Source organism: Mobula birostris, unplaced genomic scaffold, assembly GCF_030028105.1.
Source record: "Mobula birostris isolate sMobBir1 unplaced genomic scaffold, sMobBir1.hap1 scaffold_4139, whole genome shotgun sequence".
Classification (NCBI taxonomy): Eukaryota; Metazoa; Chordata; class Chondrichthyes; order Myliobatiformes; family Myliobatidae; genus Mobula; species Mobula birostris.
The window spans coordinates 1-20,206 of record NW_027277236.1 but is presented as its reverse complement, the minus strand read 5'-3'; the positions used below and the strand labels follow the sequence as shown (position 1 = coordinate 20,206).

The 20,206-nt window shown below is 49.7% G+C and overlaps 1 protein-coding gene across 1 annotated transcript in view; it reads right to left on the bottom strand.

The window, feature by feature from the left end:
* The window catches only part of LOC140193174 (uncharacterized), a gene marked incomplete at its 5' end in the record, with an annotated part of 30,247 nt that extends 10,191 nt beyond the window's left edge, over positions 1-20,056 (bottom strand). The window contains 3 exons of the mRNA XM_072250569.1: positions 7,879-8,726; positions 19,660-19,728; positions 19,966-20,056. Of these exons, the coding sequence (XP_072106670.1) occupies positions 7,879-8,726; positions 19,660-19,728; positions 19,966-20,056 (1,008 nt within the window). The remainder of the gene's footprint in view (positions 1-7,878; positions 8,727-19,659; positions 19,729-19,965) is intronic.
* Positions 20,057-20,206: the final 150 nt, after the last annotated feature.

Here is a 20,206-nt window from a genome sequence, read left to right as displayed (position 1 = left end):
TTCCCCTACCATGTGAAATAACTTTGCCATATCTAATCTGTTCAGCCTTTTAACATTCGGAAGATGAGATTCCCCCTCATTCTCCTGAACTCCAGGGAATACAGCCCAAGAGCTGCCAGACGTTCCTCATACGGTAACCCTTTCATTCCTGGAATCATTCTCGTGAATCTTCTCTGAACCCTCTCCAATGTCAGTATATCCTTTCCAAAATAAGGAGCCCAGAACTGCACACAATACTCCAAGTGTGGTCTCACGAGTGCCTTATAGAGCCTCAATATCACATGCCTGCTCTTTAATTCTGCACCTCTAGAAATGAATTCCAACATTGCATTCACCTTCTTCACCACCAACTCAACCTGGAGGTTAACCTTTAGGGTATCCCGCACAAGGACTCCCAAGTCCCTTTGCATCTCTGCATTTTGAATTCTCCCCCCATCTAAATAATAGTCTGCCTGTTTATTTCTTCCACCGAAGTGCATGACCATACACTTTCCAACATTGTATTTCATTTGCCACTTCTTTGCCCATTCCCCTAAACTAAGTATCTCTGTTTCAACACTACCTGCTCCTCCACCTATCTTTGTATCATTGGCAAATTTAGCCACGAATCCATTAATACTGTAGTCCAAATCATTGATATACATTGTAAAAAGCAGTGGTCCCAACACCGACCCCTGTAGAACTCCACTGGTAACCGGCAGCCAGCCAGAATAGGGTCCCTTTATTCCCACTCTCTGTTTTCTGCTGACCAGCCAATGCTCCACCCACGCTAGTAACTTCCCTGTAATTGCATGGGCTCTTATCTTGCTAAGCAGCCTCATGTGTGGCACCTTGTCAAAGGCCCTTTGAAAATCCAAGTACACCACATCTACTGCATCTCCTTTGTCTACCCTGCTTGCAATTTCCTCAAAGAATTGCAGTAGGTTTGTCAGGCAGGATTTTCCTTTCAGGAAACCATGCTGGCTTTGGCCTATCTTGTCACGTGCCTCCAGGTACTTCGTAATCTCATTCCTAACAATCGAATCCAGCAACTTCCCAACCACTTATGTCAGGCTAACAGGTCTATAGTTTCCTTTCTGCTGCCTCCCACCCTTCTTAAATAGGGGAGTAACATTTGCAATTTTCCAGTCATCTGGTACAATGCCAGAAATCTATCAATTCTTGAAAGATCATTGTTAATGCCTCTGCAGTCTCTCCAGTTACTTCCTTCAGAACCCAAGGGTGCATTCCATCAGGTCCAGGAGATTTATCCACACTCAGACCATGAAGCTTCCTGAGCACCTTCTCAGTCGTAATTTTCACTGCAAAAACTTCACTTCCCTGACACTCCTGAATGTCCGGTATACTGCAGATGTCTTCCACTGTGAAGACTGATGCAAAATACGCATTCAGTTCCTCTGACATCTCTGTATCTCCTATTACAATATCTCCAGCATCATTTTGTATTGGTCCTACGTCTACCCTCGAACTCTCTTTTACCGTTTATGTATTATTTAGTATCTTCTTTGATATTAGTCGCCAGCTTCCTTTCATAATTCATCTTTTCCTTCCTAATGACCTTCTTAGTTTCCTTCTGCAAGTTTTTAAAAGCTTCCCAATCCTCTACTTTCCCACGAGCTCTGTCTTCCTTGTATGCCCTCTCTTTTGCTTTTACTTTGGTTCTGACTTCACTTGTCAGCCACGGTAGTGTCCTTCTTCCCTTTGAAAAATTCTTCTTATTTGGAATATATCTGTCCTGCACGTCCACATATGGTGACATATGTATACACACTTTGATAATAAATTTACTTTGAGCTTTGAACATGAGGTCATCCAGTTGTTAGCAGAGATCTATAGGAGGAAGCTTGCCGTGTTGGTTGCAGTGCTGACGGCTGGAACCGGGCATGCCCACCCACTGAGCATTCTGGGGTGCACGGAGGTTACAAAAAAGGTGTTTTCAAAACGCCTGTCTTCCTTCCCCTAATCTGTTCCGACAAGCGAAGGTCCGCCCTTGTGGCTTTCGAGAGTTCTGCATTGTGACATATCCTGTCTCTACTCCTGCCTGGTTCAGCATGGGTGGTGCAAACACTTCCCCAAACCAACAAACGTCAGCGTAAACGCGGGAGGGGTTAGGTTTCGGGTTTGTAGGTTGTCAGCATGCTATGTTGGTGCAGTATAAGCGGGCTAGAGACGAGGGAGAGGTCAGGTTTCGGGTTTGTAGGTTGTGATCATGCTATGTTGGCGCTGGAAGTGTGATGACACTGATAGGCCTATCACTGGACTGTGATGGTGTTGACACATAACTACACATTTCACTGTATGCTTCCATTTTTTTAAAAATTAAAGATCCTTATTTGTCACGTGTACATCAAAACATACAGTGAACTGTGTTCTTTGAAGGACAGTACTATGCAATACCCAAAGGCACAAAAATATAGTGGGTGGGGGCCTGAGACTTTTGCACAGTACTGTAGTAATTTTATGTATTGCACTGTACTACTGCCACAAAAAAAAACAAATTTCATGATATGTGAGTGATGATAAACCTGATTCTGATATGGGTTTCTATTGTGGACTGAGAGTGGGAAGGGGGCAGGAACAGGGGATTCATGGTTGGGAAAAGGGGAAGGGAGAGGGGAGGGAGCAGGAAGCACCAGAGAGACATTCTGTAATGATCAATAAACCAATTGTTTGGAATCAAACAACCTTGCCTGGTGTCTCAGGAGACAGACAGACACAGACACACACACACAGACACGTGCGCGTGCAGACACACACACACGACCACCACATACATATCCAAGTTGCAAATGAGGACAAATCATGCAAACAGGAAAAAAAACATGGTAAACAAAAAGACATCGACTACGAACGGCAGAGTCCCCGAAAGCGAGCCACAACTGCGGAGCCCGTTCGGTGCTGATCAGAGCGGAGTCTCTGCCCTGAAGCTCCATGCTCGCACGGCGGCAGCTGCTCCCGAACCTGCAGCGTGCGTCCCAAGACCCCTGCACTCCCCCCCAACGATAGTAGCAAGAGGAGGGGGACTACTCAAATGCAGGCAGATGCAGCCGAACTCTGTTTCATTGAACCCACAAGTTAAGTTTGTCTTCCGCTACCAAGATGGCACCCCAACTGTACCTGCACTCTCGAGAGTCTAGTCCGCCGAATCCGCTAGATCAGTTACCTCGCTGTAGGTGGTGTTTTCCGCGCTGTTGTGTCATCATAGAGCACAGAAGTGTCATGGTAAAGGCACAACAGCATCCTTTACTTCCTTAGAAGCTTGCACAGATTTCGCCTGTCTCCGAAAACCATGACAAACTTCTATAAATAGCGGAGAGTATCCTGACTGGTTGCATTACAGCCTGGAACTGAAACGCTTACAAAGAGTGTGGACACAACCTGGTCCATCACAGGCAAAGCCCTCGCCACCATTGAGCACATTTACACAGAGCAAAGCTCTGTCACACGCATCATTGAGCCTCCTGAACCGGCCTGGATAACTTTACCCACCACTACTCTGAACCATAGAACCATAGAAACTACAGCACAGAAACAGGCCCTTTGGCCCTTCTTGGCTGTGCTGAACCATTTTCTGCCTAGTCCCACTGACCTGCACACGGACCATATCCCTCCATACACCTCCCATCCATGTATCTGTCCAACTTATTCTTAAATGTTAAAAAAGAACCCGCATTTACCACCTCGTCTGGCAGCTCATTCCATACTCCCACCACTCTCTGTGTGAAGAAGCCCCCACTAATGTTCCCTTTAAACTTTTCCCCCCTCACCCTTAACCCATGTCCTCTGGTTTTTTTCTCCCCTTGCCTCAGTGGAAAAAGCCTGCTTGCATTCACTCTATCTATACCCATCATAATTTTATATACCTCTATCAAATCTCCCCTCATTCTTCTACACTCCAGGGAATAAAGTCCTAACCTGTTCAACCTTTCTCTGTAACTGAGTTTCTCAAGTCCCGGCAACATCCTTGTAAACCTTCTCTGCACTCTTTCAACCTTATTTATATCCTTCCTGCAACTTGGTGACCAAAACTGAATACAATACTCCAGATTCAGCCTCACCAATGCCTTATACAACCTCATCATAACATCCCAGCTCTTAACTCAATACTTCGATTAATAAAGGCCAATGTGCCAAATGAACTGATTCCCTGATCTGTAAACTCGCTTTCCAGGACTCTGACAACTGATGCTCCCGGTATTGTTTTTATTTGCAGTCTGTTTTCTTTTGAACACTAGTTCTTTGTCAGTCTTTATGTATAGTTCTTCATAAATTCTATTCCATTTCTTTTTTCCCTGTAGAAGTCTGCAAGAACATGAATCTAAAGGCAGTGGATGGTAACAGATACATATCATAGAAACATAGAAAATAGGTGCAGGAGTAGGCCATTCGGCCCTTCGAGCCTGCACCGCCATTTATTATGATCATGGCTGATCATCCAACTCAGAACCCCGCCCCAGTCTTCCCTCCATACCCCCTGACCCCCGTAGCCACAAGGGCCATATCTAACTCCCTCTTAAATATAGCCAATGAACTGGCCTCAACTGTTTCCTGTGGCAGAGAATTCCACAGATTCACCACTCTCTGTGTGAAGAAGCTTTTCCTAATCTCGGTCCTAAAAGGCTTCCCCTTTATCCTCAAACTGTGACCCCTTGTTCTGGACTTCCCCAACATCGGGAACAATCTTCCTGCATCTAGCCTGTCCAATCCCTTTAGGATTTTATACGTTTCAATCAGATCCCCCCCTCAATCTTCTAAATTCCAACGAGTACAAGCCCAGTTCATCCAGTCTTTCTTCATATGAAAGTCCTGCCATCCCAGGAATCAATCTGGTGAACCTTCTTTGTACTCCCTCTATGGCAAGGATGTCTTTCCTCAGATTAGGAGACCAAAACTGCACACAATACTCCAGGTGTGGTCTCACCAAGGCCTTGTACAACTGCAGTAGTACCTCCTTGCTCCTGTACTCAAATCCTCTTGCTATAAATGCCAGCATACCATTCGCCTTTTTCACCGCCTGCTGTACTTGCATGCCCACTTTCAATGACTGGTGTATAATGACACCCAGGTCTCGTTGCACCTCCCCTTTTCCTAATCGGCCACCATTCAGATAATAATCTGTTTTCCTATTTTTGCCACCAAAGTGGATAACTTCACACTTATCCACATTAAATTGCATCTGCCATGAATTTGCCCACTCACCCAACCTATCCAAGTCACCCTGCATCCTCTTAGCATCCTCCTCACAGCTAACACTGCCGCCCAGCTTCGTGACAGCCGCAAACTTGGAGATGCTGCATTTAATCCCCTCATCCAAGTCATTAATATATATTGTAAACAACCGGGGTCCCAGCACTGAGCCTTGCGATACCCCACTAGTCACCGCCTGCCATTCTGAAAAGGTCCCGTTTATTCCCACTCTTTGCTTCCTGTCTGCTAACCAACTCTCCACCCACACCAATACCTTACCCCCAATACCGTGTGCTTTAAGTTTGCACACTAAACTCCTGTGTGGGACCTTGTCAAAAGCCTTCTGAAAATCCAAATATACCACATCCACTGGTTCTCCCCTATCCACTCTACTAGTTACTTCCTCAAAAAATTCTATGAGATTCGTCAGACATGATTTTCCTTTCACAAATCCATGCTGACTTTGTCCGATGATTTCACCGCTTTCCAAGTGTGCTATTATCACATCTTTGATAACTGACTTCAGCAGTTTCCCCACCACCGATGTTAGGCTAACCGGTCTATAATTCCCCGGTCTCTCTCTCCCTCCTTTTTTAAAAAGTGGGGTTACATTAGCCACCCTCCAATCCTCAGGAACTAGTCCAGAATCTAACGAGTTTTGAAAAATTATCACTAATGCATCCACTATTTCTTGGGCTACTTCCTTAAGCACTCTGGGATGCAGACCATCTGGCCCTGGGGATTTATCTGCCTTTAATCCCTTCAATTTACCCAACACCACTTCCCTACTAACATGTATTTCGCTCAGTTCCTCCATCTCACTGGACCCTCTGTCCCCTACTATTTCTGGAAGATTATTTATGTCCTCCTTAGTGAAGGCAGAACCAAAGTAGTTATTCAATTGGTCTGCCATGTCCTTGCTCCCCATAATCAATTCACCTGTTTCTGTCTGTGGGGGACCTACATTTGTCTTTACCAGTCTTTTCCCTTTTACATATCTATAAAAGCTTTTACAGTCAGTTTTTATGTTCCCTGCCAGTTTTCTCTCATAATCTTTTTTCCCCTTCCTAGTTAAGCCCTTTGTCCTCCTCTGCTGAACTCTGAATTTCTCCCAGTCCTCAGGTGAGCCACTTTTTCTGGCTAATTTGTATGCTTCTTCTTTGGAATTGATACTATCCCTAATTTCTCTTGTCAGCCACGGGTGCACTACCTTGCTTGATTTATTCTTTTGCCAAACTGGGATGAACAATTGTTGTAGTTCATCCATGCAACCTTTAAATGCTTGCCATTGCATATCCACCGTCAATCCTTTAAGTGTCATTTGCCAGTCTATCTTAGCTAATTCACGTCTTATACCTTCAAAGTTACCCCTAAGTTCAGAACCTTTGTTTCTGAGTTAACTATGTCACTCTCCATCTTAATGAAGAATTCCACCATATTATGGTCACTCTTACCCAAGGGGCTTCTCACGACAAGATTGCTAATTAACCCTTCCTCATTGCTCAAAACCCAGTCTAGAATAGCCTGCTCTCTAGTTGGTTCCTCAACATGTTGGTTCAGAAAACCATCCCGCATACATTCCAAGAAATCCTCTTCCTCAGCACCTTTACCAATTTGGTTCACCCAATCTACATGTAGATTGAAGTCACCCATTATAACTGCTGTTCCTTTATTGCACACATTTCTAATTTCCTGTTTAATACCATCTCCGACCTCACTACTACTGTTAGGTGGCCTGTACACAACTCCCACCAGCGTCTTCTGCCCCTTAGTGTTACGCAGCTCTACCCATATCGATTCCACATCTTCCTGGCTTATGTCCTTCCTTTCTATTGCGTTAATCTCATCTTTAACCAGCAACGCCACCCCACCTCTTGAGAATATACTTTGAACGTTTGAACTTTGAATCTTATTGTGTGCCTTGTATTGTGGACTAGACAGGGCAGGACTTACACAGGGACATGGCAATACAGATCCATAATTCCTCAGAAGTGTCATCATAGATAGATAGGGTTGTAAGCTTTTTGGCATATTGGCCTTCATAAATCAAAGCCTTCAGTACAGGAGATGGGATGTTATGTCGAAGTTTGGTGAGGCCAAATTTGGAGTATTGTGTGCAGTTGTGATCACCTGTCTACAGAAAAGATGTCAATAAGCTTGAAAGAGTGCAGAGAAAATTTACAAGCATGTTGCTGGGACTTGAGGACCTGAGTTATAGGTTACGACTTTCTCCCCTGGAATGTAGAAGATTGAGGGGAGATTTGATAGTAGTATACAAAATTATAGGTAGGGGTTTAAAATTATATTAAGGGTAAATGCAGGCAAGCTATTTCCACTGGGGTTGGGTGAGACTAGAACTAAAGGTCATAGGTTATGGGAGAAAGGTCAAATATTTAAAGAGAACATGACAAGGAATTTCTTCACTTAAAGAGTGGTGTGCATGTAGTACGTGTTATCAGCAGAAGAGGTGGATACGGGTTCAAATGCAACATTTAAGAGAAGCTTGGATAGGTACATGGATGGGAAGGGTATGGGGGGGGCTATAGTCCAGGTGCAAGTGAATGGAACTAGGAAGAGTAACAGTTCAGCACAGATAGATAGGCCGAAGGGCGTGTTTCTGTGCTGCAGTGTTCTATACTCTATAACCATCACCATCACCTGGGGAAATGGAGAAAACCTATTTTTACCAACCTCATATTTCACTCTCTTTTCTTCTTCCTCTCCCTCCTCCTCTTCATCCTCACTATCCTCTTCTTTGCTGCTTTCCAAATCACGGTTCCTCTTCCACTCCTGTTCAATCTCACCCTCGTGTCTCTTCTTCAAGTCCACGCTAAAGTGATGGTGTCTCTTATCCTCGATCTCCTGTTGCTCGAGGGATTGCTTGCTACCCTCTCCCTGCAGGTGGGTTCCGACCTCCAGCATCTTCATCCCTTTCTGCCCTGCTTCAAACTGATCAGTCTCTTCATCACTGGCATTCTCCTGAACTCGCTTCTCAACACTCAGTGGTCCGTGCTCGTTCCCCGTGCTGCGATCATCTTTCCCTCCACCCCAGTGTTTCTTCCCTCCTTGCTTGTTTCCCAGTTCCTGCTTGGCGATCTTCTTGAGGAGCTCATCGATCTTGAGGAGGTCACGTTCCTCTTGCCCAACCTCACTAGAACTTTGATCCTCCTCAGATGACTCACCATGCCTCCTCTCAGAACTTTCTTTGTCTTTACCAACAACCTCTTCCTTGCTTGCATGGACCACTGCCTTGGTGTCATCTTTACTGTTGACAGCTTCCTTGTCTTCGTGTTGTTCCTCCATGTTCGGCTCTTCGCTTTTCTTGTTCTGCTCTTTGCTTTTCCTGTATTGCACCATGTCTTCCTCTTCCTTTGAAAGGAGATCCTTCTTCACATGGGATCCTCCTTGGCCATTGAGATCTTCCCCCTTTTCATCCCTCTTCTCCAAATTCTCTGCCTCATTCCACTCTGTGACTCCTGCCATCGGGTAGTTCCACTTCTTGTCGCCATTGAGAGACCTTTGCTTGGCTGAACTCTCTCCTGTGGACAAGAAACACAAGGGTTAAAACGTTCGAGGATGTTGCCATGAGGAAAGATGGGATAAATTAGGGCAGTTTGTTGAGAGGAGTTTTAATAGATTGATAGCTTCTTAATTAGTAAGGACATCAAAGGACAGGGGGAGAAGGTAGGAGAATGGGGTAGGGTGGGGAAAAAGTTGTGGAGAAGACTCGATGGGCCAATTAGCCTAATTCTGTTCCTATTACACGGTCTAATCAGGATATAAAATAGTGAGGGGACGAGATAGAATAAGTAGGAGGGACCCTGGAGGAATTGCGAACCAAGGATTAGATGGAAAGTGATGACAGGTTCCTTGAGGTTTTTATAGCTGGGGGTGGCAAGCTCCCGCTACCTATTAAATGCTCCCAATGACATGCACCTCAAATAGTCCCTGACAACCCAAGTCCAGTCCTGTCCTTTATATGCGGCTTAGTTACCAAGCCCAGCAGAATCATTTCTACTGACAGGAGAAGGAGCAAAGGCGGGTTACTGGTGCCTTAAAACCAGTCACTTCAGGCAGACGGGGCTCGTCAGCCGTGGTTGGCAGCTCATCTAGGAGAAGGAAAACTCTGATCCCAAACCTCCACTGCCTTCTGGCTGTACCCACACATGGGGGAGGCTTTGAGAGTAAAGCCAGAGGAAAATTTCGGAGCTGGAGTCCCTAAAGCAGTCTTACGCTGAGTTCAACACTGACTGGCAACTCCTGCAACACATTCCTTTGGGTTCATCAGCTGGTGGACTACTGTCAGGAAACTTGGCCTTGATAAAGGCTCCCATCCAGTTCACTGACCAGTCCCACAGGCACTGGCCCCCATCATTGGGCTAGTTTGTCTTGAAGTCCTCAACATTGCCTCAACTAGCTGCTCTCCTGCCAGATGCCATTATCACGTTATCGGTTCTACACCAGATTGACTAAGCCTGACTGAGAAATGTGGCTCGTTGACAGGATTCCTGCCTCTGAGGCAGGAGGCTGTGGGTTCAAGTCCCACTCCAGCCCAGAATTTGGTGGGATGGGGTGGTAATGTTGCAGTCTGAAAGGGCTCATATCAAGGCATCTTATTCCAAGTCTCTGAATATGGAGGATTTCCTGCTTTTTATCTTGAGGAAGAGTGAGCCATTTCTTCCTGATGTCCTGTGGCCAGCAAAGAGCTAAGCTTTATTTGTCAGATGTATACCAACAGTGAAATGCATTGTTTGTGTCAACAACCACAGTCCAAGATGCTCAGGAGGGAGCCCACAAGTGTTGCACCAACATACCATGTCCACAGCTTACTAAGCCTAACACGTACGTTTTTGGAATGTAGGAGGAAACCAGAGCACCTGGAGGAAACCAACATGAGAATGTACAAACATCTCATGGGCAGCAGAGAGAAATGAACATCCACCTTACAGCTGGCTCTACAAAGCATTACGCTAATTGTTGTGTATTTAATATTTCAGTAATATTTGAGTAATCTTGTAAATCTTTTCATTTCAATATAATTATGGAGAAGGATAGGACTGGACCCAAGGTTGAGATTTTTGAATGGAGAAAGTCTAACTTTGAGGAGATGCAAAAGGATTTAGAAGGAGTGGATTGGGGCAATTTGTTTTATGGGAAGGATGTAATAGAGAAATGGGGGTCATTTAAAGGTGAAATTTTGAGGGTACAGGATCTTTATGCTCCTGTTAGGTTGAAAGGAAAGGTTAAAAGTTTGAGAGAGCCATGGTTTTCAAGGGATGTTGGAAACTTGGTTCAGAAAAAGAGAGAGAGCTACAATAAATATAGGCAGTATGGAGTAAATGAGGTGCTCAAGGAATATAAAGAACGTAGAAAAAAATCTTAAGAAAGAAATTAGAAAAGCTAAAAGAAGATATGAGGTTGCTTTGGCAAGTAAGGTGAAAATAAATCCCAAGGGTTTCTACAGTTACATTAATAGCAAAAGGATAGTGAGGGATAAAATTGGTCCCTTAGAGAATCAGAGTGGACAGCTGTGTGCGGAGCCAAAAAAGATGGGGAGATTTTGAACAATTTCTTTTCTTCGGTATTCACTAAGGAGAAGGATATTGAATTGTGTAAGGTAAGGGAAACAAGTACGGTAGTTATGGAAACTATGATGATTAAAGAAGAGGAAGTACTGGCACTTTTAAGGAATATAAAAAGGGTTCTAGGAGTAAACCTAGCAATTATCGGCCTGTGAGTTTGACGTCAGTGGTGGGTAAATTGATGGAAAGTATTCTTAGAGATGGTATATATAATTATCTGGATAGACAGGGTCTGGTTAGGAACAGTCAACATGGATTTATGTGTGGAAGGTCATGTTTGACAAATCTTATTGAATTTTTTGAAGAGATTACAAGGAAAGTTGACAACGGTAAAGCGGTGGATGTTGTCTATATGGACTTCAGTAAGGCCTTTGACAAGGTTCCACATGGAAGGTTAGTTAGGAAGGTTCAATCGTTAGGTATTAATATTGAAGAAGTAAAATGGATTCAGCAGTGGCTGGATGGGAGACGCCAGAGAGTAGTGGTGGATAACTGTTTGTCAGATTGGAAGCCGGTGACTAGTGGTGTGCCTCAGGGATCTGTACTGGGTCCAATGTTGTTTGTCATATATATTAATGATCTGGATGATGGGGTGGTAAATTGGATTAGTAAATATGCAGATGATACTAAGGTGATGTTGTGGATAATGAAGTAGGTTTTCAAAGCTTGCAGAGAGATTTAGGCCAGTTAGAAGAGTGGGCTGAAAGATGGCAAATGGAGTTTAATCTGATAAATGTGAGGTGCTACATTTTGGTAGGGCTAATCAAAATAGGACATACATGGTAAATGGTAGGGCATTGAAGAATGAAGTAGAACAGGGGGATCTAGGAATAATGGTGCATAGTTCCCTGAAGGTGGAATCTCGTGTGGATAGGGTGGTGAAGAAAGCTTTTGGTTTGCTGGCCTTTATAAATCAGAGCATTGAGTATAGGAGTTGGGATGTAATGTTGAAATTGTACAAGGCATTGGTAAGGCCAAATTTGGAGTATTTTGTACAGTTCTGGTCAACAAGGAAAGATGCAATAAAATTGAGAGAGTACAGAGGAGATTCACTAGAATGTTGCCTGGGTTTTATCACCTAAGTTACAGAGAAAGGTTGAACAAGTTGGGTCTTTATTCTTTGGAGCGTAGAAGGTTGAGGGGGGACTTGATAGAGGTATTTAAAATTATGAGGGGGATAGATAGAGTTGACGTGGATAGGCTTTTTCCATTGAGAGTGGGGGAGATTCAAACAAGAGGACATGAGTTGAGAGTTAAAGGGCAAAAGTTTAGGGGTAACATGAGGGGAAACTTCTTTACTCAGAGAGTGGTAGCTGTGTGGAACGAGCTTCCAGCAGAAGTGGTTGAGGCAGGTTGGATGTTGAAATTTAAACTTAAATTGGACAGCTATATGGACGGGAAAGGAATGGAGGGTTATGGGCTGAGTGCAGGTCGGTGGGACTAGGTGAGAGTAAGCATTCGGCACGGACTAGAAGGACCAAGTTGGCCTGTTTCTGTGCTGTAATTGTTATATGGTTATATGGTTAAAAATATCGTTTGTTTAAGCATTCTTGTTTGTTGAAATAATTACAGGTCATATGTACGTGACCTGCATATGTCATTACGCTACCACGTGACACATGCGCACCTCTCTTAAAGTAAACTTGAAGTTAGACCTGTACTTCGGACTCCAGTGTCTTCTTTTGAATTAGTTTAATGTTTTTCAGTTACAAAACATAGGAGCAGAATTAGGCCATTTGGCCCATTGAGTCTGCTCTGCCATTTCATCATGGCTGATCCATTTTCCCTCTCAGCCCCAATCTCCTGCCTTCTCCCAGTATCCCTTCACATCCTGACTAATAAAGAATCTATCAACCTCTGCCTTCAATATATCCAATGACTTGGTCTCCACAGGTGCCTGTGGTATTGAATTCCACAGATTCACCACCCTCTGGCTAAAGAAATTCCTCATCTCCACTCAAAATGAATTCTGAACCCGAGTCCTTTGGTCTTAAACTCCTCCACCATAGTACAAATCCTCTCTATATCCACTCTATCAAAGCCTTTCAACAGTTGATAGATTTGAATTAGGTCACCCCTCGTTCTTCTGAGTCAAGGCCCAGAGCCATTAAACGCTCCTCATGCGATAAGCCTTTCAACCCCGGAATCCTTTTCGTGAATCTCCTTTGAATGCTGTCCAATGTCAGCACATCCTAAGGGTCCAAATCTGCTCCCAATACTCCAAATGAAGCCTCACCAGTGCTTTATAAAGCCCCAATATTACATCCTTGCTTTTATATTCTAGTCCTCTTGAAATGAATGCTAACATTGCATTTGTTGTCCTGCAAATTAACTATGCTGATTACCCAACTAATATCATTACTATGGATTATCACGTCACCTGCCGCTGGTGCTCCTGACCTCACTGGATCCCCTAAATAACAACAAGGACTGTAAGTTCATTGGCTAACGACCATACTGAGATTATGAAAGTCCTTATCAAGATGCAGGTCTGCCTTTGATCATTCTACCAGTGTCTTGAGGACAGGTCATTTTAAGATAGGAGGGGGGGAGAGAGGAGGGGGGGAGAGAGGAGGGGGGGAGAGAGGAGGGGGGGGGAGAGGAGGGGGGGGGAGAGGAGGGGGGGGGAGAGGAGGGGGGGGGAGAGGAGGGGGGGAGAGGAGGGGGGGAGAGAGGGAGGGGAGAGAGAGAGAGGGAGAGAGAGAGAGGGAGGGGAGAGAGAGAGAGGGAGGGGAGAGAGAGAGAGGGAGGGGAGAGGGAGGGGAGAGAGAGAGAGAAGGAGAGAGGGAGGGGAGAGAGAGAGAGAGAAGGAGAGAGGGAGGGGAGAGAGAGAGAGAAGGAGAGAGAAGGAGAGAGGGAGAGAGAGAGAGAAGGAGAGAGGGAGAGAGAGAGAGAAGGAGAGAGGGAGGGGAGAGAGAGAGAAGGAGAGAGGGAGGGGAGAGAGAGAGAAGGAGAGAGGGAGGGGAGAGAGAGAGAAGGAGAGAGGGAGGGGAGAGAGAGAGAGAGAAGGAGAGAGGGAGGGGAGAGAGAGAGAGAAGGAGAGAAGGAGGGGAGAGAGAGAGAGAGAGAAGGAGAGAAGGAGGGGAGAGAGAGAGAGAGAGAAGGAGAGAGGGAGGGGGGAGAGAGAGAGAAGGAGCGAGGGAGGGGGAGAGAGAAGGAGCGAGGGAGGGGGAGAGAGAAGGAGCGAGGGAGGGGGAGAGAGAGAGAGAGAAGGAGAGAGGGAGGGGGGGAGAGAGAGAGAAGGAGAGAGGGAGGGGAGAGAGAGAGAGAGAAGGAGGGGAGAGAGAGAGAGAGAGAAGGAGAGAAGGAGGGGGGAGAGAGAGAGAAGGAGAGAGGGAGGGGAGAGAGAGAGAGAAGGAGGGGAGAGAGAGAGAGAGAGAGAAGGAGAGAAGGAGGGGAGAGAGAGAGAGAAGGAGAGAAGGAGGGGAGAGAGAGAGAGAGAGAAGGAGAGAAGGAGGGGAGAGAGAGAGAGAGAGAAGGAGAGAGGGAGGGGAGAGAGAGAGAGAAGGAGCGAGGGAGGGGGAGAGAGAAGGAGCGAGGGAGGGGGAGAGAGAAGGAGCGAGGGAGGGGGAGAGAGAAGGAGCGAGGGAGGGGGAGAGAGAGAAGGAGCGAGGGAGGGGGGGAGAGAGAGAAGGAGCGAGGGAGGGGGAGAGAGAGAGAGAGAGAGAGAAGGAGCGAGGGAGGGGAGAGAAGAGAGAGAGAAGGAGCGAGGGAGGGGAGAGAGAGAGAGAAGGAGCGAGGGAGGGGAGAGAGAGAGAGAGAAGGAGCGAGAGAGGGGAGAGGGGGAGAAGGAGCGAGGGAGGGGAGGGGGGAGAAGGAGAGAGGGGGGGAGAGGGGGAGAAGGAGAGAGGGAGGGGAGAGAGAGAGAGAGAGAAGGAGAGAAGGAGGGGAGAGAGAGAGAGAGAGAAGGAGAGAAGGAGGGGAGAGAGAGAGAGAGAGAAGGAGAGAGGGAGGGGGGAGAGAGAGAAGGAGCGAGGGAGGGGGGAGAGAGAGAGAAGGAGCGAGGGAGGGGAGAGAAGAGAGAGAGAGAAGGAGCGAGGGAGGGGAGAGAGGGGGAGAAGGAGCGAGGGAGGGGAGAGGGGGAGGGGAGAGAGAGAGGGAGGGGAGAGAGGGAGGGGAGAGAGGGAGGGGAGAGAGGGAGGGGAGAGAGGGAGGGGAGAGAGGGAGGGGAGAGAGGGAGGGGAGAGAGGGAGGGGAGAGAGGGAGGGGAGAGAGGGAGGGGAGAGAGAGAGAGGGAGGGGAGAGGGAGGGGAGAGAGAGAGAAGGAGAGAGGGAGGGGAGAGAGAGAGAGAGAAGGAGAGAGGGAGGGGAGAGAGAGAGAGAAGGAGAGAGAAGGAGAGAGGGAGGAGAGAGAGAAGGAGAGAGAAGGAGAGAGGGAGAGAGAGAGAGAAGGAGAGAGGGAGAGAGAGAGAGAAGGAGAGAGGGAGGGGAGAGAGAGAGAAGGAGAGAGGGAGGGGAGAGAGAGAGAGAGAAGGAGAGAGGGAGGGGAGAGAGAGAGAGAGAGAAGGAGAGAGGGAGGGGAGAGAGAGAGAGAGAAGGAGAGAGGGAGGGGAGAGAGAGAGAGAGAAGGAGAGGGAGGGGAGAGAGAGAGAGAGAAGGAGAGAGGGAGGGGAGAGAGAGAGAAGGAGAGAGGGAGGGGAGGGAGAGAGAGAAGGAGAGAGGGAGGGGAGGGAGAGAGGGAGGGAAGGGAGAGAGGGAGGGGAGGGAGAGAGGGAGGGGAGGGAGAGAGGGAGGGGAGGGAGAGAGGGAGGGGAGGGAGAGAGGGAGGGGAGAGAGAGAGGAGGGGAGAGAGAGAGGGAGGGGAGAGAGGGAGGGAGGGGAGAGAGAGAGGGAGGGGAGAGAGGAGGGAGGGGAGAGAGGGAGGGAGGGGAGAGAGGGAGGGAGGGGAGAGAGGGAGGGAGGGGAGAGAGGGAGGGGAGAGAGAGAGAAGGAGAGAGGGAGGGGAGAGAGAAGGAGAGAGGGAGGGGAGAGAGAGAGAGAGAGAAGGAGAGAGGGAGGGGAGAGAGAGAGAGAAGGAGAGAGGGAGGGGAGAGAGAGAGAGAGAAGGAGAGAGGGAGGGGGGAGAGAGAGAAGGAGAGAGGGAGGGGAGAGAGAGAGAAGGAGGGGAGAGAGAGAGAGAGAGAGAAGGAGAGAGGGAGGGGAGAGAGAGAGAAGGAGAGAGGGAGGGGAGAGAGAGAGAGAGAAGGAGAGAGGGAGGGGAGGGAGAGAGGGAGGGGAGGGTGAGAGGGAGGGGAGAGAGAGAGGGAGGGGAGAGAGAGAGGGAGGGGAGTGAGAGAGGGAGGGGAGTGAGAGAGGGAGGGGAGAGAGGGAGGGTGGGGAGAGAGGGAGGGAGGGGAGAGAGGGAGGGGAGAGAGAGAGAGAGGAGGGGAGAGAGAGAGAGAAGGAGAGAGGGAGGGGGGAGAGAGAGAGAAGGAGAGAGGGAGGGGGGAGAGAGAGAGAAGGAGAGAGGGAGGGGGGAGTGAGGAGGGGGGGGAGAGGGGAGGGGGGAGAGAGGAGGGGGGGAGAGAGGAGGGGGGGAGAGTGGAGGGGGGGAGAGTGGAGGGGGGGAGTGTGGAGGGGGGGGAGTGAGGTGGGGGGGAGTGTGGAGGGGGGGAGTGTGGAGGGGGGGAGAGAGGAGGGGGGGAGAGAGGAGGGGGGGAGAGAGGAGGGGGGGTGTGAGGAGGGGGGGAGAGAGGAGGGGGGGAGAGAGAGAGAAGGAGAGAGGGAGGGGAGAGAGTGAGTGTTGGAGTGAGGGTGGGGTGAGTGTGAGAGATGGAGTGAGGGTGGGGTGTGAGTGAGAGAGAGATGGTGAGAGGGAGGGGGGGTGAGAGTGATGGAGTGAGGGAGGGGAGTGAGAGTGTGAGAGGAGAGAAGGAGGGGAGAGAGAGAGAGAGAGGAGGAAGGAGGGGAGAGAGAGAGAGAAGGAGAGAAGGAGGGGAGAGAGAGAGAGAGAGAAGGAGAGAAGGAGGGGAGAGAGAGAGAGAGAAGGAGCGAGGGAGGGGAGAGAGAGAGAAGGAGCGAGGGAGGGGGAGAGAGAGAAGGAGCGAGGGAGGGGGAGAGAGAGAGAGAGAAGGAGCGAGGGAGGGGGGAGAGAGAGAGAAGGAGCGAGGGAGGGGGGAGAGAGAGAGAAGGAGCGAGGGAGGGGAGAGAAGAGAGCGAGAAGGAGCGAGGGAGGGGAGAGAAGAGAGAGAGAAGGAGCGAGGGAGGGGAGAGAAGAGAGAGAGAAGGAGCGAGGGAGGGGAGAGGGAGAGAAGGAGCGAGGGAGGGAGAGGGGGAGAAGGAGCGAGGGAGGGAGAGGGGGAGAAGGAGCGAGGGAGGGGAGAGGGGGAGAAGGAGAGAGGGAGGGGAGGGAGAGAGGGAGGGGAGGGAGAGAGGGAGGGGAGGGAGAGAGGGAGGGGAGGGAGAGAGGGAGGGGAGAGAGAGAGGGAGGGGAGAGAGGGAGGGAGGGGAGAGAGGGAGGGGAGAGGGAGGGGAGAGAGGGAGGGGAGAGAGGGAGAGAAGGAGAGAGGGAGGGGAGAGAGAGAAGGAGAAAGGGAGGGGAGAGAGAGAGAGAGAGAAGGAGAGAGGGAGGGGAGAGAGAGAGAGAAGGAGAGAGGGAGGGGAGAGAGAGAGAGAGAAGGAGAGAGGGAGGGGAGAGAGAGAGAGAGAAGGAGAGAGGGAGGGGAGAGAGAGAGAGAGAGAAAGAGAGAGAGAGAAGGAGAGAGGGAGGGGGAGAGAGAGAGAGAGAAGGAGAGAGGGAGGGGGGAGAGAGAGAGAAGAGAGAGGGAGGGGAGAGAGAGAGAGAGAAGGAGAGAAGGAGGGGAGAGAGAGAGAGAGAGAGAAGGAGAGAAGGAGGGGAGAGAGAGAGAGAAGGAGAGAAGGAGGGGAGAGAGAGAGAGAGAGAAGGAGAGAAGGAGGGGAGAGAGAGAGAGAGAGAAGGAGAGAAGGAGGGGAGAGAGAGAGAGAGAGAAGGAGAGAAGGAGGGGAGAGAGAGAGAGAGAGAAGGAGAGAAGGAGGGGAGAGAGAGAGAGAGAAGGAGAGAAGGAGGGGGAGAGAGAGAGAGAAGGAGCGAGGGAGGGGGAGAGAGAGAGAAGGAGCGAGGGAGGGGGGAGAGAGAGAGAGAGAGAGAAGGAGCGAGGGAGGGGGGAGAGAGAGAGAAGGAGCGAGGGAGGGGGGAGAGAGAGAGAAGGAGCGAGGGAGGGGGGAGAGAGAGAGAAGGAGCGAGGGAGGGGGGAGAGAGAGAGAAGGAGCGAGGGAGGGGAGAGAAGAGAGAGAGAAGGAGCGAGGGAGGGGAGAGAAGAGAGAGAGAAGGAGCGAGGGAGGGGAGAGGGAGAGAAGGAGCGAGGGAGGGGAGAGGGGGAGAAGGAGCGAGGGAGGGGAGGGGGGAGAAGGAGAGGGGGAGGGGGGAGAAGGAGAGAGGGAGGGGGGAGAAGGAGAGAGGGAGGGGAGAGGGGGAGAAGGAGAGAGGGAGGGGAGAGAGAGAGAGAGAGAGAGAGAAGGAGAGAAGGAGGGGAGAGAGAGAGAGAGAGAAGGAGAGAAGGAGGGGAGAGAGAGAGAGAGAAGGAGAGAAGGAGGGGAGAGAGAGAGAGAGAGAAGGAGAGAGGGAGGGGAGAGAGAGAGAAGGAGCGAGGGAGAGGGAGAGAGAAGGAGCGAGGGAGGGGGAGAGAGAGAGAAGGAGCGAGGGAGGGGGGAGAGAGAGAGAAGGAGAGAGGGAGGGGAGAGAGAGAGAGAAGGAGCGAGGGAGGGGGAGAGAGAAGGAGCGAGGGAGGGGGGAGAGAGAGAGAAGGAGCGAGGGAGGGGGGAGAGAGAGAGAAGGAGCGAGGGAGGGGGGAGAGAGAGAGAAGGAGCGAGGGAGGGGGGAGAGAGAGAGAAGGAGCGAGGGAGGGGAGAGAGAGAGAGAAGGAGCGAGGGAGGGGAGGAGAGAGAGAGAAGGAGCGAGGGAGGGGAGAGAAGAGAGAGAGAAGGAGCGAGGGAGGGGAGAGAAGAGAGAGAGAAGGAGCGAGGGGAGGGGAGAGAAGAGAGAGAGAAGGAGCGAGGGAGGGGAGAGAAGAGAGAGAGAAGGAGCAAGGGAGGGGAGAGAAGAGAGAGAGAAGGAGCGAGGGAGGGGAGAGAAGAGAGAGAGAAGGAGCGAGGGAGGGGAGAGGGAGAAAGAAGGAGCGAGGGAGGGGAGAGGGTGAGAAGGAGCGAGGGAGGGGAGAGGGTGAGAAGGAGCGAGGGAGGGGAGAGGGTGAGAAGGAGCGAGGGAGGGGAGAGGGTGAGAAGGAGCGAGGGAGGGGAGAGGGGGAGAAGGAGCGAGGGAGGGGAGAGGGGGAGAAGGAGCGAGGGAGGGGAGAGGGGGAGAAGGAGCGAGGGAGGGGAGAGGGGGAGAAGGAGCGAGGGAGGGGAGAGGGGGAGAAGGAGCGAGGGAGGGGAGAGGGGGAGAAGGAGAGAGGGAGGGGAGAGGGGGAGAAGGAGAGAGGGAGGGGAGAGGGGGAGAAGGAGAGAGGGAGGGGAGAGGGGGAGAAGGAGAGAGGGAGGGGAGAGGGGGAGGAGAGAGGGAGGGGAGAGGGAGAAGGAGAGAGGGAGGGGAGAGAGAGAAGGAGAGAGGGAGAGGAGAGAGAGAGAAGGAGAGAGGGAGGGGAGAGAGGACAGAGAGACAGCAGAGAGATGATCAAGAATTAGAGAGAGGGGATAGAAAGAAGATAGTGAGAAGGAAAAGAGATTGAGGGGATGGGGAAGGGGAGAGACATAGATAGGTAGATAGATAAAATGAGGGGGGAAAGGAAAACGGATACAAATAAATGGTGAGTGAAAAAAGATAGAAAGAGATGGAACGAGAGTGTGAGATGGACCCGAGAGAGAGAATGAGAGATGGGTGAGAATCCTACAGTTGTTTGCAGGTGGATGTTTACACCACAAACGACGCCACAGCAGTTTGACGTGGTCACTGTACCGTGATGTGTGAGTTCCTCCAGCTCCCTCAGAAGATTCTGATGATGCACCATAGCCAGAACTGTCTCATCTAGCAGGAGGGATAAATACTGCAGTTAGCACTGTGACCATCTTAAATGCAAAGGATTGAAAAAGATCCAGGCAGATTATGAAAATATAGTCGAAAGGTATGCACAGCAATAGAGACAGAGAGGGTATGACACCGAGAGAGCATGTAGCAGACATGAAGTTGCACAACTGGGAGAAAACGGACAGCCAGAGGCAGAGATTGGGCAGAGGAAAGTATCGGAGGAACGGGCTGACTGACCTTCTTTGAGAATCTTGCTGCATTCATCACTGAGAGGCAGTGAGGGTTTGGAGAGAGTATCTGAAATCACCTCGGCAATACATCTGGTAACCTGCAGGGGGAGACAAAGGTACACATGGACACTGAATTGCAGGTCGTTCAGCCTCCCAAAGACTAACTGCCCCTTATTCAGTCCTTGTAAATCCGTTCATGTTTAATAGATATCACAAACAAAATCAGCATGATAATTCCCATCCCTCAC